The sequence below is a fragment of the Nanorana parkeri genome, unplaced genomic scaffold, assembly GCF_000935625.1.
Source record: "Nanorana parkeri isolate BGI_ZX_2015 unplaced genomic scaffold, ASM93562v1 scaffold214, whole genome shotgun sequence".
NCBI classification, from domain to species: Eukaryota; Metazoa; Chordata; class Amphibia; order Anura; family Dicroglossidae; genus Nanorana; species Nanorana parkeri.
In genome coordinates, this window is record NW_017306482.1 from 465,352 (window position 1) to 485,176 (window position 19,825).

The 19,825-nt window shown below is 42.4% G+C and overlaps 1 protein-coding gene across 4 annotated transcripts in view; it reads right to left on the minus strand.

Moving 5' to 3' along the window:
• Positions 1-1,528: 1,528 nt before the first annotated feature.
• Positions 1,529-19,825, minus strand: part of LMAN2L (lectin, mannose binding 2 like) — a 26,616-nt gene continuing 8,319 nt past the window's right edge. Inside the window, exons 4-9 of one of the 4 annotated variants that reach the window (XM_018555796.1) lie at positions 19,723-19,805; positions 14,540-14,563; positions 10,597-10,758; positions 8,954-9,068; positions 1,789-1,908; positions 1,529-1,699 (exon numbers count right to left, since the gene is read on the minus strand). In XM_018555796.1, coding sequence (XP_018411298.1) covers positions 1,557-1,699; positions 1,789-1,908; positions 8,954-9,068; positions 10,597-10,758; positions 14,540-14,563; positions 19,723-19,805 — 647 coding nt within the window. In that variant the 3' untranslated portion in view covers positions 1,529-1,556. Of the gene's footprint in view, positions 1,700-1,788; positions 1,909-8,953; positions 9,069-10,596; positions 10,759-14,539; positions 14,567-19,716; positions 19,806-19,825 lie in introns of all 4 variants that reach the window. The other 3 variants (XM_018555795.1, XM_018555797.1, XM_018555798.1) reach the window with 3 other exon arrangements.

A 19,825-nucleotide genomic window follows, 5' to 3' on the forward strand; every position in this document is an offset into this window, starting at 1 on the left:
TGAATTGGTGCTGACACTGTCCTTCCTTCTGGAGGGTGGCTACTTTTGTTTCCCATGGCCCCTGTGCGTGTTGTAAAGTAGTCACAGCTCCAAGCTCACTTGCGTGATGGACTACAATCTCATATTTAGTTTACTAATTTGGATTGAGAATGTAGTCCATCACAGGAGCGAGCTTCGAGTGGTGGCTACTTTACAACACACACAGGGACCATGGGGAACAGGAGTTGTCACCCTCCAGAAGGAAGGCCAGTGTCAGCACCAATTCAATGATTTGAGGATCTACAGCCGAGTGACACACAAATAAGATATTGTTGTTAATAGTTAGGGTATTTGAATGCATTTATAAGGTTTAACTCCTGAGTTTAGTGTCACTTTAATGACCAGGTAGTCCCCATTCACACCCAAGTGTTTTGTTGCGTGTTTCCCAAAGCAAACAACGTGAAGAACCCTGGTAATGGTGTCCGTTGATACCGGGCCCTTGTGTTGCTTGGGTACATAAGCCTTTTCAAGCAGAATCATGTTTTTTGGCCCTATAGATTTCAAGGGAGCGCCTGAAAAATTTGCATAATGTGCATTTTTTTTTTGTACTTCTAGTAACTAGCTTTCCAATGGCTACAACAAAACTGCCACACAAAAAATGCCAGAAAATACATATTAAAAAAAAAAAAGCTTCACAATCGCCTGCAAACGCTCACGTGTGAATGGGTGCTTATCCTGTAAAGAGGCGGAACTTGCTTTATATAGTACGTATGTCTAGTGCAGTGGACATGTCTGGTGCTTATAGATATGCAATTAGGGCTGCAACAACTAATCGACATAATCGATTATAATCGATTATTGAAAAAGTTGTCAACTTTTTCAATAATCGATTAATCGTCTTCCGATCAGTTGAAACAGCATCAAAAGCTCTGCTTAGAATGACATGAAACACAGCAGGCACCAGTTACTAAAAATGCTTGTGAGATGTTTGTGTGCGACGTGGATGGACTGATGGAAAATCATTAGAAAGGGTATTGATATAGAACCAGGAGGAAAAGAATGACACCTACCTAGTGCATTCTTATGATTACAGGGCCTGTCACCGCCGTACAGTGAGGGCAGTTATGCCGTAGACTTGCTACTAGCCTATCACTTTACTTGGATGCCTATGACCCACCATATAGGTATAGATGGGTGTCCAGCAGTCACCAGTACTTACACCGTTGCCCATTCATGTATTCTATTCCAGCGATATCCGTAAAGTGACAGGTCGTCTTCTCAGGATGGTTACTGCCTAAGCTGCGTGAGATTGACAGGTACACATAGGCCAACATGAATATTTCATGTATGTACAGACCAAGTTGAGTAGCAGCTTATGAACAAAAAAAAACAGTGTCAAACAAAGGGGGGTAAAAAAAAAAAAATGACAAGAGGCAGGCAGCATATTCGGCTACTTCAGTCGCCACAAGTTAAAGGATCACGTTCTGGCTCATTCACAGAATGACTCTCCTGCCAGACTTCGGTCTGCAGGTCCTAGCAGAGTTCTGCAGGTCCTAGCAGTGTTCTGCGCCATGTGCTTAGTAGAAACGCTTCCGACTTCTTTCCTGCCACTTGCTGTACACAATGAGCAAGATGACACCGGCGAAGACCAGACCGAGCAGAGAAAAAAAGACGATGAGGAAGATGGCAAAACCGCTCATGCCCTCCGAGGAATCATCAACTGGAATGGATGAGAGGAAGACGGACGGATCGTTATAATAAATCACACACTAAAATATGGCAAAGCAAGAAAGTGGATTTTTCAGTCACCTCCTGGCAGCTTCATGTTGTCCACGCTGGGGATGAAAACTTCTTTGTCCATCTTCTCCTCTGCAGGGCTACGCTCCACGGTGATCTGGTACAATTTCAGAGATATGACGTCGTGGTTGTCTATGGAAAAAATATAAATATGAGAGGCAGCAGGACACTATGGTTTACAGGGGACATGAGGTGACTCTACTGAACTGTTTATAAATGAACGATCTGGGTTGGTCATCCAGATTGTAGTGTCCCACCAATACATTTTTTTTTTGCTGCTGCTGCCGCCATTACCTTACATTGCACCAATGTTATTGTTGTTCTTATTAGTTGTGTGCTACAGCAACTTATGTTCATTTAAGCTCTCACGGGCAGGGCCCTCTACCATCTTGTCTTGATTTGTATTGTAAATATAATGTCCTCCTTATATTGTAAAGCACACGTTGGCGCTATATAAATCCTGTATAATAATAATAATAATTTGGTATCTCCCACTGTTCTCCCCTCCTGTTTAGAGCTAGTTAGTTTAGTCTTCGGATTGTCCCTCCCTTCTCCATGTCTTCTCAATATAATTATGCTAGTCATCATAGCAGACACTAGGCTGGGAAGATCATTGTCTTCTTACACTTCAAAAGGACTGGAATAACGTCCTCCTGTACTGTGAGAAGTAAAACTACATTGGATTCAACTTCTGTGGCTTACTGGAGAGTTAAGCTGTGTGTGGCTTGTTTAGAATCAGCAAGTAACAATACCGTCTGGACAGATCAAAATCTATGGAGGTATGTCAATGCATACAGCAGCATTTGAAACAGAACACTGATCCTGACTTCAATAACTAGTGAGCCACTGACCTTCAACAGGAATACAGTCGAAAGTATGAACTTGTGCCCTGCATACTAATTCAATGATTCCCTAGGATATAACGAGGAGATGATAGCCCTGGAGCCTAAACTTTTAAATGTTAGCAAGGGCAGCTCCTAAATTTCTATTTAAGCCACTGTGTTCAATTTGTACCACCATCAGTACCATTTATGCTCTCCCTATATATGTCTGTGTCACATTACATCCCAAAGATACGCAGATAACTGAATGCGTACATAAACACTAGCAATTGTTCTTAGTTGGTCCTTTTGGTCTGTTTAACATTGTTGGTTATATGTTTAGATGAATGAGTATTGAGGAATACTGAATTAAGTTTTACTTGCTTAGAAGAGTATTATATGTGAATACAGAATTATACAGCATAGAGAGATCATCCTGTGTATCATAGATAAGCATGCATATATAAACTAACTTTGCAATACAGCGCCATCTACAGCTCAAAAGACATCATTACAGTATATGCTGTTGCTTTTCCAGCAAATATATCATTAAATGTGTTGTTATTCTACTGGCATACTAGAAAAGATGTCCCCCTTATGGGTTTTACTAGAAGCAGAGATCTGCGCCCCTATACAGTTTACCAACCACCCTTGGTTACCATCCACGCTTCATAATTCTGCCACATGCCTTATCGCTAGGCATACCTTGAGACTGTTGGACTGCTTAACCACCTCCCGTGCAGCGGCCGTACCTAAACGGCCAGACAAGGAGCCTTGTAGATGCCGGAGGGTGTTTTTAAGACATCTAAAATGCAAACAGCCAGCGATGGCTGTTTAAATGCAAGCATTTCGGTATCTGTAGAGGCGCCCGATCACTTGTATCCTGTGCGGGTGTGCGGCAACCGCTGGTCCCGAGATCCGATGTGCCCTGCACGGGCCGGGAACACCACGGTGGCACTGTCATCGGAGATCAGTACACAATCTCCCTCCGCTCTCCGAATGCAGGAAGAAGTGATGCATATTACATTACTTCCGCATTCAGCTGTCATTCCCTGCTACAGAAGCTGCGGAGAAGCTGGTGAAGCAGATCTCTGCTTCATCAGCTTCTTTGGGGGTCCCCAGGTGACATTAGGGGTCTTAGAAAACCCCTGATGTCTCCATAACAGAGGACCAGTCGCGTAAATTGGCTATCACATGGGGGGCTAAGAAGTCCCCTATGTGATAGCAATAAAGTGTAAAAAATAAAATGTAAAAAAAAAACAACCCACAAAAACAATTTATAGGTCTCCCGCCCCCCCATATAGGCACACCCAACGCATGTTTTTGTGTATATGTGCAAAAATGACAATTGTGCCGCACATGCTACAGATCACAGTGAACGTCGGAGTGAGAGCAATAATTCTAGGGCCATTAATTACTGATGACACTAAACTGGTGAGCGGTAAATGCTTTTAAAGTGTTGCCTATGGCCAATTTTGGGTATGGTAGTTTTTGCAATTTTGCGGGTACGCAGAATTTTAAGGCTTGACATGTTTGGTGTCTTTTTACTCGACGTGACCCCGACTTTTATATTTTACCAAAAAATTGGGTTGATAAATGTTTTATAACAGGAAAATATTCAGTACTTTTTTTTGTTACGTGGAAAAAATAAAAAAACCCCAGTGGTGATTATATACCACCAAAAAGAAAGCTCCATCTGTCCCAAAAAAAATGGTAAAAAATTGATCTCAGTACAGCTTGCATGACAGAACAAACATCAAAGTACTGCAGCGTTGAAAACTGAAAAATGGCCTGGGCAGGAAGGGGGTTTAACATCCCGGTCAGCAAGTGGTTAAAATGCTCTCAGAAATGTGTTTCTCTGCATGTCCCTCTTCTGTCTATTCAAGGGAATCCTCTATTCCTTCCAGGATATGATAGTCCCCTGCCTTTCTCCTGTCCCTGCCCCCTCCCTTTCCCCATTCCTATTCATTTCTTACACCCTCTTTATTTCATTTCCTGACTCTTCTATTCCCTCTTTTCTTTCTATTCTAAGGTAATCTTCGGGGGAATCGGAGATCCCTATTTTTCCGTCCTACTGACCTGGGGCTTTTCGTTTTGCTGTCTCCGGGTTCCTGTACGTAAAACCTTTCTTGTTATTGATATTTGCATATTGTTTGTACAACTATGAAACTTTTTTAATAAAAATGATTGAACGAAAAAAAATAAAGTGTTATATGTTTGATAATTGCAAAAAAAAAAAAACCCTTGGTCCTGCCAGAAACGATGTGAATTGATAACAGTGGCAAAGAGCACAGGAAGTTGACTATTACCAGTTATATTATTCACAGTTCTCTCTGAGAACTACATAACATCTATGCCTTTGTTACAGAGACAAGAAAAGAGGGAGGTGTTCTGTAATTCTAACATATTTCCTGTCCTAGGGTGACAACACTTCTCCTCCATAATTCTTTGTACAATCAGCCGCACAAAAACCAGTATCCATAAAAATCCAGCTTTATTGTAGAAGTTTCCAGATAAAATCCAAAACATAATACAGCAAATACATCACCATAGTATCCCTCCCACACCAGCGCCTCCCACGCGTTTCACCACCTGGGCTTAAAGGAGACGTACCTGGATTTTCATGGATACCGGATTTTGTGCGTCTGATTGTACAAAGAACTGTTAAAAGGAGTGTGAGCACACTGTAGCCTGCACCCGGTATATACATTAAAATCGACAGTCGGAGGTGGAATTGGAGCGGTGAGTTCTTGGTGCTTTTTTGGATAGAATTTATGCTTCTCCATAGCTAGTATTGTGAGCGAGAGTTGCCATCCTAGGACAGGCAGGATCACCAGGTGAAAAGAGTCGGAACAATGAAAAAAAATGGAGCCACCACGTCAGGTTTAATAAGCTGCAATATATTAACATTTTATTGGGTTTAACCACTTGCTGTCTGGAGCATTTTCTTACAATTTGCACACACGATGAAATATAACTTTTTGGCTAGATAACAGCTTTAAACCCCCAGACAATTATATATTTTCTGGAAGCAGAGGCCCTGTAGATTAAAAAAAAGCTAGTTGCAATTTTATGTCGCACGGTTTTTGCGCAAATATTTATCACACAAGTATTTTTAGAAAAAAAAAAATGTAGTGCACAGAAACCTAATATAATACCCAATTTTTTGGTCAAATATAAAAGACGGGGTCATGCCGGGAAAATAGATACTAAACATGTCAAGCCTTAAAAAATTGCATTCGCCCGTGAAGCAGCAAAAAATATCCCAAATTTCCCATAAGGAACACTTTAAACGACTTAACCACTCATCAGTTTAGTGCTAACAGTGATTAATGGCTCTAGAATTATTGCTCTCACTACGACATTTGCAACGATATGTAACATGTGTAGCGCAATTGTTTTCACACGTAGGTGCACTGATACGTGTTTGGTGTGGGGGTGGGGGGACTTAAAAAAATTGCATTTTTATTTTTCTTATATTTGTTACTTTATTTTTTATAATTTTTAAACACTTTTCTTTTTACACTAACCCTATTGCCATCACATAGAGGGCTAACAAGCACCCTAGGTAAAAGCAGATAGGTGACAGAGGACTTGTCACACCCTAGGGACCCCAAAGAAGCTGATATCTGCTACCCCAGCTTCTTCTCCTGGCTCTAAGAGCCAGAGACTGTAACTAGTGACACCGGAAGTGATGTAATACACATCACTTCTGCGTCTAGTGATCGTAGGAGAGATCAGCGGCTGGAAGAGACATCAGCGGGGAGGGCACCTCATGGTACAAACAATCCGGCGGCTGTATAGACGCCGGATCGCTTGTACATTAACAGCAATCGGGTGCTCTTAAAAACGATACCAAGAACACGGCTGCTGCAGCAGCCGTGTTCTTGTTTTAACCACTTCTGCGGGCCACCATCTATAGATGTATTGCGGCCCGGAAGTGGTTAAACACATTTTAAAATCTGTGCTGGTATGTATCTGTACAAGTGCTCTGATATTCTCAAACTGCTCTATCGGGGCTTGAAACGGATGCAGTTAATACAGCTTAGTAAAGAAAATGAAGGATTCTGACTATGTAGCGGATCCACTATTACCTGAACCAACAAGGATTATGTTCAGGTATCAACAGAATTTATAATTATTTTGGCTGAAAAAAAGTAGCCGTTGCTTGCTATGAATAAAACATTACTACTCCAAGCTCCTTCGTGTGACCTAAATATCAAGACAGCCTGGATCTCATTAACGTTTAATGTTTTATTTAAAAGGCTCACAGTGAGAAAAGAAGATCAATAAAAGCACAAACGCTGTGAGGACTGCTAAGCCGGGTGCGTATACTACATTTAATGAGCAAATATGGCTGCCCCAATGTACATATATAATTACAAATAATACATTTAGAGGCAGTTTAAACAAAAATGATTGTTCTTGAAGACTTTCTTGAAATAGGAACAATAAACTCTGAACGTTATATTGAAACTCTTACCGCATTAAAAAGAAGAATGAAATGGATTGGAATAAGAGATGAAACACTTCTTCAAAACGAGACAACACCAGGCCTCACAAAAGTGTAGCAACAAGAGATGCAGTTCAATGCCTGGACTTTTCAGTGTTGCCGCATCCACCGTATGGTCCAGACCTGACTCGTACAGGGTTATTCACAAAAGGGTGAAGAGTTTGGAGAAGGCGGGAGAAGTGAACAATCTAGGACAACATAGCTGATTAGGAACAAATTCTCCAATACCGCTCACTTTCCAGTTCAGCTATGTTGTCCTAGATGTTCACTTCTCCAAACTCTTCAACATTTAGTGAATAGATCTGCTAGTGATTGCCACCTGTTCCCAAAACTAAAAAGGAACACTTGAAGGGCCAGCATTTCATCTATATTGAAAAGGTGAAGTCTGCAGTGAGGAAATGGTTTTTAAAAAACACCGATTTTTTTTTTTAAGGACGTATTTCAAAAACTAGTGCAGCGTTGGCGGAAGTGTATTGAAGTGTGTGGTGATTTTGTAGTAAAATTATTATGCAGCTTTGAAATTAAATGTAGGTATATTTTTATTTTATTTTTTATTTCATCAAAATATCTTTTCCAGTAAATTTTCTATTTGTGGAGGCAAAATGTATCAGTCTAGATGCCCGGGCCAAATTTAGCAGCACAAGTATGCACTGGTCCATCCCAATCCTGATAAAAGGGACGGTTAAAAATGTTAACTGTAAAAAAAAAACAAAAAAACATACCTTTCCATACAGATAAAAATCATTAAGCAACTTTCTAAGTTCCTCTTCTGTCCTGAGCTACCATCTTCACAAAAGGGCATCTGCACATGTACACCCTGTGTTGGAGCCCGGAACATGTTTATACTTTGCTAATACCATGACAATGTATTCGAGAACTATGGGGTCAGTGCTTTTCCCCATAGTTCTCCTGAGGGTAACGGGAGGACACAAACTAGCGTCCTCCCGTCACCCAAAGCTCAGTATACCGCGAGCTACAGCTCGCGGTTTACTGAGACGCCGGAACGTATCCCGACAATGCTGTCTGGAGCCAACCTATCTAGAGGCAGAGCCAGCTGTACCCGCCCCCTCCCGTTCCGCCAGTCAGCGCTGGAGGATCGGACAGGGGAGGAATCCCTGCAGGGAGCTGTGACAGCCACAGCTCTCCGCACAGATAGATCGAGAAGTGAGCGAGCGACGGTATGTGTTCGCTCACTTCCCGATCTACTGAGCCGACCTGTGACAGTCTCATTGTCACAGGTCGGCTCAGATTATGAGGCTGAGTGAAAATCTCCTTTAACAATATGATTCCCCAGCTAGAGCGCTAGGTTCTCATGTGCCAATTTGGCAGTGTATACACTCCCAGCACTCCGAGTTTCCAGAACACTTCTGGAATATATGATGTTCCTAACCAAAAGAAAAAAAATGTTTACAAAATCCATCTCCGTTTTTATTATAGGCTGCAAAATGCACAAAAAAAGTTTAACATTTCCCATTTTTTATTTTAATAATGTAACTATCTGACAATCACATTAATAAATGGCCTGTAGATACCACTGCAGCCTGGAGTTGGCAATGTTTATCAGACTGAACACTTATGTTGTCATTAAAGCCTCCAGCCTCTGTGTGATCACTTTGTCATAGTTAACATAGCGATTCTGTGATCGAAAACCACTAGGATTGTCACTAGCAGCCAGAATTGAGAGCCAGCAGCCGTGCAAAACATGGGCTACTGGTACTCAAATGGGGTACTGGTACTCAAAAGGGTACATTTATTAACATATTCCCAGCCTAGGGCATCATGCTGAAGAGAGTCAATAAACAGGTTGCAGGGGGGGTTCCAGAAAAAAGCATACAAACAGTACCTGAAAGATCCCCGGTAACTGCAGAAGAGCCAAAGTAATATCCACGGGGCAAACGCACGCCGGGTACGTCCAAGCAATCTCGCCATTCTTGTTTTCCATCAATATCTAACATGACCTGCAAGCGAGGTGCACAATGGAGAGTGGAGGGACTTAGTGAAATGAAGGAAGCAGGTAATGAGAAAGAATATCAAGAATTTAGAAAGGCTGCATGTACTGCACTGTCATATCTAAAGAGAAGCCAAGCACAATGCATTCCTTAGAACAGGAACCTCACCAAAATATACATATATAGCAGCCGTTATCCGAAATGACCACAAAATATACAGAGACAGCACCTTTTATCTGAGATTCTTCCTGAGACTTTAGGTGTTATAGGTAGGACACCTTTCCATTATTAGAGCACTTAGTTCAATGTATTCTAAAACAAAGTTAATAAAAATGACACCTATCTTCCTAATATAAGCTCCCCAAAAATGACACCTATCTTCCTCATATAAGCCCCCAAAACCAACAAGACCTTCCATTACCCAACTGTAGCCTGTGTATACTGCAGCAGTTCTACTTTTAAAGAGCCTGCTGTTTAATAGCTTGCTAGACCTTGATCACTTATTAAAGGGTGAATCCTCCTAAATGTTATACTTCAGTTTTTTTGTAGGATACTAGAAAGTCAAAGGCTAAGTTTACCTTTTGGACCACGTTTTATGTTACACCCATTCGGGGTGAAACACGGTCATATCGCAGAGCCGGTCAAAGGATCTGATAATGGAGATCCTTCAGCCACCGTGGCAGAGAGATGTGTAGCTCTGAATGGAGTACATCACCAAGCTTGTAGTCCATTCATTCTTCCTCCCGTTCATGTTACTGAATGCCTGTACTGAGGTATGGATGGGAGGAAGAACCTGCAGGAGTCAGATCATTGTACCCACAATCCACCAATCGTGGTTGCACTGTTTTTCCGGCTCCAATGCAAAAAAATGATTATAGATATCTATAATTAATAATAATAAATGCACATTTTTTTCTATTATAAAGAAGTATGCATTTATTTTTATTTATTTTTTTAAATGCAGACTTTACCTTTAAATCCCCCAATAATTTTTTTTTAAATAGTGATACATCAGCTGTACCCATTATGGGTTTTCACTCCCCTTTCCGATCAAGTATATGTCATAGGGAATGTAAAAAGGCAGGCTGGAAGATGCAAAGGAGGGCAAGAACATCCAAAACTATCAGGTAGAGCAGAACTATACCTAAAACATCAGTTTGGTGAACTGACTCTGTATTCATGACATGAGCTCTACAACAGGGAAGTATCATACAGAATACAGAAAAAGGTTGTGTTTTCTAATATTAATTCTTGTTCCAAGAGGACTAAAATGCTGAGGGCATCTGTAGTAGAACAGGGCAACACCTGAAAAGTACAAAGTACCCAAGCCACAAGAGGTCTCCCCATTACCTCCATTGTACCCTCATTCCTGACTGCACTATGGCTATAAAGAGCAGATTTTACAATGAGGTGGACAGGGGTTAAAAAGGACAGGTGGACAGGAAGGGGAGGGAAAGAAAGCAAGACAAGTAAGATAAGAAACCAGTGGCACGGAACAATAAAACAAGGAAAGAAAAAAAAACGTGAAAAGTTTTACCGTGAGTCTGCGCTTGACGTAGCGGATGACCAGGAAAGTGTCGTGGTTGAGATTCCGCACCATGGCCGTGCAACCCCCGAGTTCAGTAGGACGGCCATCTCTGCTGTGATCGTATGTCAGTGACCCATTGCTCACCATTGCCGAAACATAGGGAAACACACGCTGGCAAGAGACAAGATCATATATAATATATGTGTCACAAAGAAATGTTCATACATTACCTATTATAAGAAAGAAATGGTTCTTGAGGGAATCCCTTCCAATACTTTACTCATCATCAATGACTACATATGAACTCCTTTGCTCTGAATGATACAGACATTTCTGTACTGCAGACAAGAATAATAGGCACCAGATGGAGCAAATGGATGCAGTTATGCAAAATATAAATTTTCTATGATGCAAACGAGGGGCTGGCGAGATTATATTCCCAAGATGCATCTGGACAGCTGAAGGCTCGTGGAGTCTTTGTGACCAGGACCAGCCAGGGATGTGATTTATAAATCAGGATTTTATTGCATTTTCGATTATGTTGTAAGGCCTCCCATGTAACTGCATTGCTTACCTTCATACTTTATGTTCGCTTTATGCAAATCAGACAATTCCAGACACAAAGTATGCAAATAATACAATCCAGTGAAAAAACAAAAAAAAAACCCTATATGCAGAGCTGTACAAAAGACACTAAAGTGTCTCTGCACTTATGCATGCCAGATGGAATTTCTGCTTTTTTTCTTTTTTTTTTAAGCCCCGAACACCCAAAAACCAAAAAAGAAAAACCTTACTTTGGCTGATGCCACCAAACCTTCCTGCAAAGCTGGGAACTCGAAATCCGGCAAGAATGCACTGCAGCCCATTGCAAGAGTACATTCTCATGGGACTTTGAAAGCCCAGCTATCCCAGGAGGCAGCGATCAGTTTGTTAACAAATGACTCTGTGACAAAGCCCATCATTGTGTGAAACATGTCAGATCCATGGCTGGGATGATGTGTACTTGTGTGCAACATATAAACTTAGCTTCCTGTGAGTAACTGCTGATGGTGGAGCAAGACGGGCTTGGCCACTGTGCACCCACCATTCTCTCTAGTCCTGCTGTGAAGGAGCGGTGATATTGGGCTATGGAAGTTAGTTGGCTTTTTAAAGCCATTTGTGTTGTGGGGAGAGCAAGGGGGTCCAACACGTTCAACAAAATCAATTGTTAGACTCTTAGCCGGGTTAATTAAACATAAGGCAGCAGAAAGCATATTTTCCATATATTACTGCAACACACCATAAGACAAAGCGCAGTGCTGTACAACGCCATTCAGTTTTTTTCTTTTGAATGGTGCCACAATTTAACTTGTGTTGTGGTCTGCTGGAAAAAAAAAAGAAAATGGTGCAGATGCATTAAAAGTCTGTTGTGGTGCATTGGCAGCCCATTCATACCAAGTAGGCCTTAACGCAACACAGGTTACCGTATTCGGTAATGCACCACAAAAGGTCTGCACTAGGGATGTCCCGATAACGATACTAGTATCGGTATTGGGGCCGATACCAGGCATTTTCACGAGTACTTGTACATGTGAAAATGCCCCAATTCTTAAAGGCCAATACCAGCCCTTTAAATTTTCAAATTGCAGTGCCGTCCGAGTTCCTGCGCTTGTAGGGACCTCGGCAGCCTGCTGGGGATCTGCACGTAGCTGTCGATGGCAGTGCCTGTCCGGTTGTATATGTCCTCCTCCTCCTTCCTGGCGCAGACACAGTCATGGACAGCCCCCCACACACAGCACAGCCCCGGACATTGGCACACTCCACAGCATAGGAACTGCCCGCAGAGAGTGACATGACGCCCGGGAGAGATCAGCACGCAGCCTGGTGAGAATAATTCTGCTGCGGTGACATCTTTATTTAGCTCTGGTGAGAAACTGCCCTAAAATCATTAGTCTGTGTTGTTTTAGAAAAAATGCCACATGTCTCTTTTAGAAAAAAGATCGGTAATTGGTATCGGCAAGTACCTAAGGGGAAGTACTTGTGGTCTTAAAGTGGCATCGGGACATCCTTAGTCTGCACTCAGCCTAACATAAAATCATTCACGTCGGTTGCTGTCACAACCCAGTGACATTACGGGACACCCACGTCTGCATATGGAATTGTGTAACAAATAACCGTGTGACAATATTTGCAGGGAAAGGTAAGGTACTTATCACAAGTCCCAGGAAGGACCATGTGCTAAGCCACATAACCCTCAACTATTATCTTACGACAATCACGGGTGATCGCGGTACGATAATCGGCAGGTGTATTAGCAGCGTGCGACCGCTTCTACTGTACGGTCGTACAGCTTTCGTCTTCCGAGCACGCTGGAAAACCTGCCGAAAATCGTACGATTTTTGGCGGGTTGGTGGCGTGGTCGGAAGACGACTGCCGCAACGATCCTGCTCACATTCTTACATTCTTTCTTTCAGCCCTAGCTCAGATCTGTCAGAGCTCCGGCCAAAGGAAGCCAGAGCTGACAGGAGCTGCTCTGCAGTCTGCATCCGACACAGATGCAGACCGTGGAGCTTCTCCCGCAAGTTAGGTACGCGGTCTGCGACGGTGTACCCGACATATCAGCTGGCTGTGGGCAACATAGTACCGGCTCGCGGGCCGGAGTTGGGCCACGGACGGGTACTTGGAGACTCAAATTTCCACTCGCCCTCACCTTATTTTTACTCGCCAAATGCGATCAGGTGAGTGGAAATTTTGAGCCCTGATCTATACTACTTTTTTTTTTTTTTTTTAAAGAGAAGCTCCAAATGTTTAAAAGTTGATCAGTGCCAGTGGGGCCTACCCCGCACTGCAAGGGTTAAATGCTCATTTTGGTCTACAGGTGAAAATGAAGAAAATACTCCTCACCTGATCCTCAGTCTAGTGGCAGCGACCGCTTACCTCTCTCCCCCGAGCTCCGGCTGTTGTATGTCCCTTGGCATCCTCACGTGTATTAGGCGTGATAACATCACAGTAACTAAGAATGCCGGAGCCCGGGGGAGGATTGGTCTAGCCGCCAGGCTGGACTGAGGATTGGTTGGGTATTTCTTCTTTTTTTGCTCCCTAGACAAAACGAGCAGTAAAAGGAGAACTATGGGGTGAGTGCTTTTCACTCACCTCATAGTTCTAGCCGACGTGTGACAATGAGACTGTCACAGGTCGGCTCAGTAGATCGGGAGGTGAGCTAACACATACCGGCATTCGCTCACCTCTCGATCCTGTCACAGCTCTCTGCCGTGACAGGGGAGGGGCTGGATTCCCCGCTCCGATCCGCCAGCGCTGATTGGTGGATCGGACGGGGGAGGGGGTGGGTACAGTTGGCTCTGCCTCTAGATAGGCAGAGCCAGCTGTCAGTCACGTAGCTAGGCGGATCCCGGCACAATTGTCGGGATCCGCTTCAGCTGCGGCGTCTCAGTATACCGCGAGCTACAGCTCGCGGTATACTGAGCCTAGGGTGACGGGAGGGCGCTAGTTTGTGTCCTCCCGTTACCCTAAGGAGAACTATGGGGAAAAGACTTAACCCCATAGTTCTCCTTTAACCCTTGCAGTGCAGAGGGTAGCCCCATAGCAAGAGTTAAGTTTTCAACATTCTGGAGTTCCACTTAAAAAAAAGGTAGAAGAACAGAAGTGTACACAAAATAGAAATGCTGATCCCTTTTGGCATATGAAAGAGGACAGCTACATGCATTTGGTCTTACAACCTTTCCTTTATCATACACCCAGGTAAGGGTAATACAGATAACTAAAATAAGCACACTCATTATGTTATCATTGTCTGTGCTGCTACCAGCCCCTGAGAAGTGGCCGTTGGGAAACTCTGCTCTGGGGAAGGAGAGCTTCAACAACCACAGACAACTAATGACTATTATTCCTATCTAAACATATACCAACATGGAATCAAACTAAGAATGCATATTAATAGGCACAGAAGAGATACCTGATTCCCCGGAGTATACCTTTTCTTCTGAGACCGCCATCCAAATGTAGCAGAGGAGAGAGCACACAATACAAACATTGCAACTTAGTTACATATATAGAGTAGAAGCTGGATAAGCCATTATAGATAAAAGGCAGTCAGATAGTAATATGATTTCTCACTGACAATACTTAATTTTCCCTTAAACTGGCTACACACTGGGCGAATTTCGGATTGTTTGTGAACCATCTGAAATTGGCAAGGCCTTGTCTGCCGTCTTCTGTATAGAAAATCCGGAGCCACTGTATCTAATCCAGGAGCCGGCTCCATTGACAACAACTAGAGAACACCTCAAAAGTCGTATCTGTAAAAAATAAATCAAGGCAACTGGACCTGCTGTATTTTTCTTGAAGACGTTTTACTGGTCATCCAACCAGCTTTCTCAATTCAGAATGACTTGTACAAAAAATTATCTGGGACTAAATATGACGAATGTCGCTCCAATCCACATAATCTGTTAGTCACAACCAGATGTAGATTGCATTTGCATAATTGGAGTTATTAACCTGCCTCCTCCCTGTAACTGGTTTAAAAGAGGCATGAACACCTGGTTGGGACTAACAGATTATGTGGATTGGAGCGACATTCACCGTATTTATTCCCAGATACTTTTTTGTGCAAGTCATTCCGAATTGAGAAAGCTGGTCGGATTTCCAGTGAAACGTCTTCAAGAAAAATAAAGCAAGTCCAGTTGCCTTGACTTATTTTTGTTTCAGATATACCATGACCTGGATGGATGAGAACCTTCACAGGCACCTAAAAAGTTGGGTACTAGCTGTAATTTTTAAGAAGCATTGGCCACTTTGCTCCTGGGATTTGGCCAGCCCTGACCTAAGGCAGGACTTTTTATATCTCTGGGCCTCCAGCAGCCAGATCGCCCTTTTTCAACACTTACTGGCCATTACAAAGCCAAGTGCAGAAGTCTTACTAATCCTGCTGTAGTTTCTATATTGTAAACTATATACAAGAAATATCCTGCAGCAGGTTAAGGCCATTTTCTGGCCACAAATGTCTGAAGAGATGAAACATCAGACTGGAGATTTCGCCACTGGAGGCTCCACTGAGAGATGCAACAAAGCAAAAGGCAAGCTTCGAGCCTCATGAGGTACAAACTTAGTACACAGTTTCCTATTTACAAGAACTATGAAGTAGAACGGCCTACTGCATTAGATACAAATAGAATTGATTGTATAGACTGGCCCTGACACTACATAGGTAGGGGTACATGTTCAGGAGATGGTACACCTAGACCGTAACATGTGTGGCCAAAATGAATGAGAATTAACATGTATGTAATCACCAGTGTTGCTGCTCATTACTTTAATAGCAATGTGTTTGCTGTCTGCTATTAGGCAAGTGCTGCAAAGTAGGGAGATATACCGTATATACTCGAGTATAAGCCGTCCCGAATATAAGCCGAGGTACCTAATTTTAGCCAAAAAAACTGGGAAAAAGTATTGACCCGAATATAAGCCGAGGGTGGGAAATGAGGCAGCTACTGGTAGATAGATACCATTAAAATACATTAATATTTATTTAAAAGAAAAATAACCTAGCTCTGTAAGTGGAAAAGGGGGTACAGGGCTACATATCATGTACTACGGATCATTTAACCCATTCATATTAGCAGAGGATAATTGTAAATGTATTGTCTGCACTGTATTAGCAGTATATACTCTATATAGAGTATATACTGCTAATACAGTGCAGACAATACATTTACAATTATCCTCTGCTAATATGAATGGGTTAAATGATCCATAGTACAGGGCTACATACAGATCATTTAATACATTCATGTTAGTATAATTGTAAATGTATTGTCTGCACTGTATTAGCAGTATATACTCTATATAGAGTATATACTGCTAATACAGTGCAGACAATACATTTACAATTATCCTCTGCTAATATGAATGGGTTAAATGATCCATAGTACAGGGCTACATACAGATCATTTAATACATTCATGTTAGTATAATTGTAAATGTATTGTCTGCACTGTATTAGCAGTATATACTCTATATAGAGTATATACTGCTAATACAGTGCAGACAATACATTTACAATTATCCTCTGCTAATATGAATGGGTTAAATGATCCGTAGTACATGATATGTAGCCCTGTACCCCCTTTTCCACTTACAGAGCTAGGTTATTTTTCTTTTAAATAAATATTAATGTATTTTAATGGTATCTATCTACCAGTAGCTGCCTCATTTCCCACCCTCGGCTTATATTCGGGTCAATACTTTTTCCCAGTTTTTTTGGCTAAAATTAGGTACCTCGGCTTATATTCGGGACGGCTTATACTCGAGTATATACGGTATTATGCAATATAAGATGAGCCTGTTCTCCCAGTACTGGCCAAAAAAGGGATAGTTTCTTAGTTCTATGTTGTGAGGTGTGGCCTCCATGGATCGGACTTGTGTTTTCAGCACATCCCACAGATGCTCAATTGGATTGAGATCTGGAGAATTTGTTGTTGTGTTCCTCAAACCATTCGTGAACCATTTTTGCAGTGGCAGGGCGCATTATCCTGCTCAAAGAGGCCACTGCCATCAGAGAATACCGTTTCCATTAAGGGGTGTACTTGGCCAGCAACAATGTTTGGGTAAGTGGTACATGTCAAAAGTAACATCCACATAAATAGCAGGACCTAGTGGCTAGCATATCTGCCATGCACTGGGGGTCCCCGGTTCAAATCCTGGTCAGGACACTATCTGCAAGGAGTTTGCATGTTCTCCCTGTGCTTGCTTGGGTTTCCTCTCACACTCCAAAGACACTCTGGAAGGTTAATTGGCCATGTATGCATCTAAGATAGGGACCTTAGATTGTGAGCTCCTTGAGGGCAGGGACTGATGTGAATGTGCACTATGTAAAGCGCTGCATAAATTAATTTGTGGCGCTATATAGATATCAATAATAAATAGAACATTGCCCAAAGCATCATACACTGCCTCCGCCATCTTCCCATAGTGAATGTTGGTGCCCTCTTTCCCGGGTAAGTGACGCACATGCACCCGGCGATCCACATGATGTAAAAGAAACCGTAAATTATCAGACCAGGCCACCTTCTTCCATTGCTCTGTGGTCTTGTTCTGATGCCCACACGCGCCAAACTGTGATGCTCTGTGTGTTCAGACACACATTCATTTACAGTAATTTGATCTACAGTTGCTCTTCTATTGGATCAGAGTACACAGGCCAGTCTTCGATCCCCACATGCATCAATGATCCTTGGCTTCTAATGACCGTCACTGGTTCACCTTCCTTGGACCACTTTTGGTAGGTTCTGACTGCTGCAGACTGGGAACATCCCACAAGTGCTGCAGTTTTGGAGTTGCTCTGACCCAGTCATCCGGCCATCACAATTTGGCCTTTGTCCCTCAAATCCTTACACATTTGTTCTGCTTCAAACACATAATTGTCAGGGTCAAAATGTTCACTTGCTGCCTAATTTATTCCACCCAATTCCAAGTGCCATTGTAACCAGAAAATCAATGTTATTCACTTCACCTCTCAGGGGTCAGAATGTTATGGCTGATCAGTGTACATACTGTAGGCAACATCAATCACATTATATTGCTTAGGCTAACAAAAGAACGGTAGGTTTGCCACTGGCTATTGTCACTTCCATTGAGGAAATACCTTCAACAATGGAGGCAATTCCAAAAGGAACCAGATTACCCTTTCATTCTTCCAGCGAATGATAGAATAAAAGCAGGGGTGGACAAATCATCACATTTTTTTTTTTTTAGGAGTCAGTCCCATTGACAACAACTAGATAAGAAAACCTCAAACGTTAGGTGGCAGCTGTAATTTTTAAGGAGTGCTGGCAACCTGGCTCCTATGTCAATGGGACTTGTCCAACTCTGGAACATAAATATCTGACTCATTACTCTGGGCAAAACAAGCAGTTTTTCAGACTCTAAAGTCTTCTCAGTGGACTTCCTATAGTCCCCCAGAGGACAATGTGCTAGATGCATTAGTGCTTTCATTAATGCTGTGATCAACAGCAGACCCCCTTCCCCCACCGCTGTTTAGCCACCCTCCTCCGGGGCAGACGGATAAGTGTAACTGAAAGCACTTGTTTCCAGCAGCAGGCCTGCAACAGAGACCATCAGGATCACTACTTTTACAATCTTTTATACCTCAGGAGACGTCTTTAATGAATTAGGCCAAATGCCATGTAAATTAGTGCCGGACAAATCCAAGAATAAAGAAGCCAAAGTGCCCCTGAAATTACAGCTGGAACCAATTCCAAGTTTCTCTATAGAATTGAAGAACATCTGCATGCATCTGTAAAAAATAAGTCAAGGCAGCTGGACTTGCTGTATTTTTGGACTTGCTGTATTTTTGGACTTGCCGACATGTCACTGGACATCCAACCAGCTTTCTCAACTCAGAATGACTTGTACAAAACATTCTCTGGGAATAAATCTGGTGAATGTTGTTCCAAGCCACATAATATGTTAGTCACAACCAGGTGTAGATTGCATTTGCATAATTGGAGTCTAGGAGCCGTTATTAACCTGCCCAGAGAGGTGTGTTAAAGCAGCATTGTATGTGGCAGACAATAGATGTCTCACCCATCATCACCACCACCTCTATTCAAGCTTGGCTTCTCCTTCTTTACATAAATGGCATCTTTCATACCTCCTATAAACCAGTCCTCCTCCCTGTCTAGGATGTGTACTTGACCGTCTTCAAAGGAGTGACCTTTTTCCTTTAGATGTTGGTATACTGCAGAATCCTGACCAGAGGGTTTGGCTCTTCTATGCTGTGCCATACGCTGGTGCAGCTGCTGAGTTTCTCAGACACCCCAGCTACATATGGGATGACCAAATTCTTCAGTTTGTCATGCTTTTCACCCTCACTGGTACTCTTGGCATTCTTTCCTCTTTCTATAAAATACAGAAAGTCCAGTTGCCTTGACTTATTTTTTTACAGATATACCATAACCTGGATGAATGAGAACCTTCACAGACAACATCTGCATGCATCCTTAAAGTTCCTAACTGCTCTAAGATTAGATTCATAGGCTCCCAAATTGAAAAATCAGCCTGGTCACCCCCTACATGAATACACCATTAAAAGACATGAAAACATGGAGTACTTCATTGTGGGAATGGCACACTTACTTCATGTTGTTTCTCTTCGTTTGGGTAGGTGTCTACAAATATACCTAGGCCAAAGAAGTTATCTTTACTCCCAAACACAGGACCTGTAAACACAAAAAGAGGC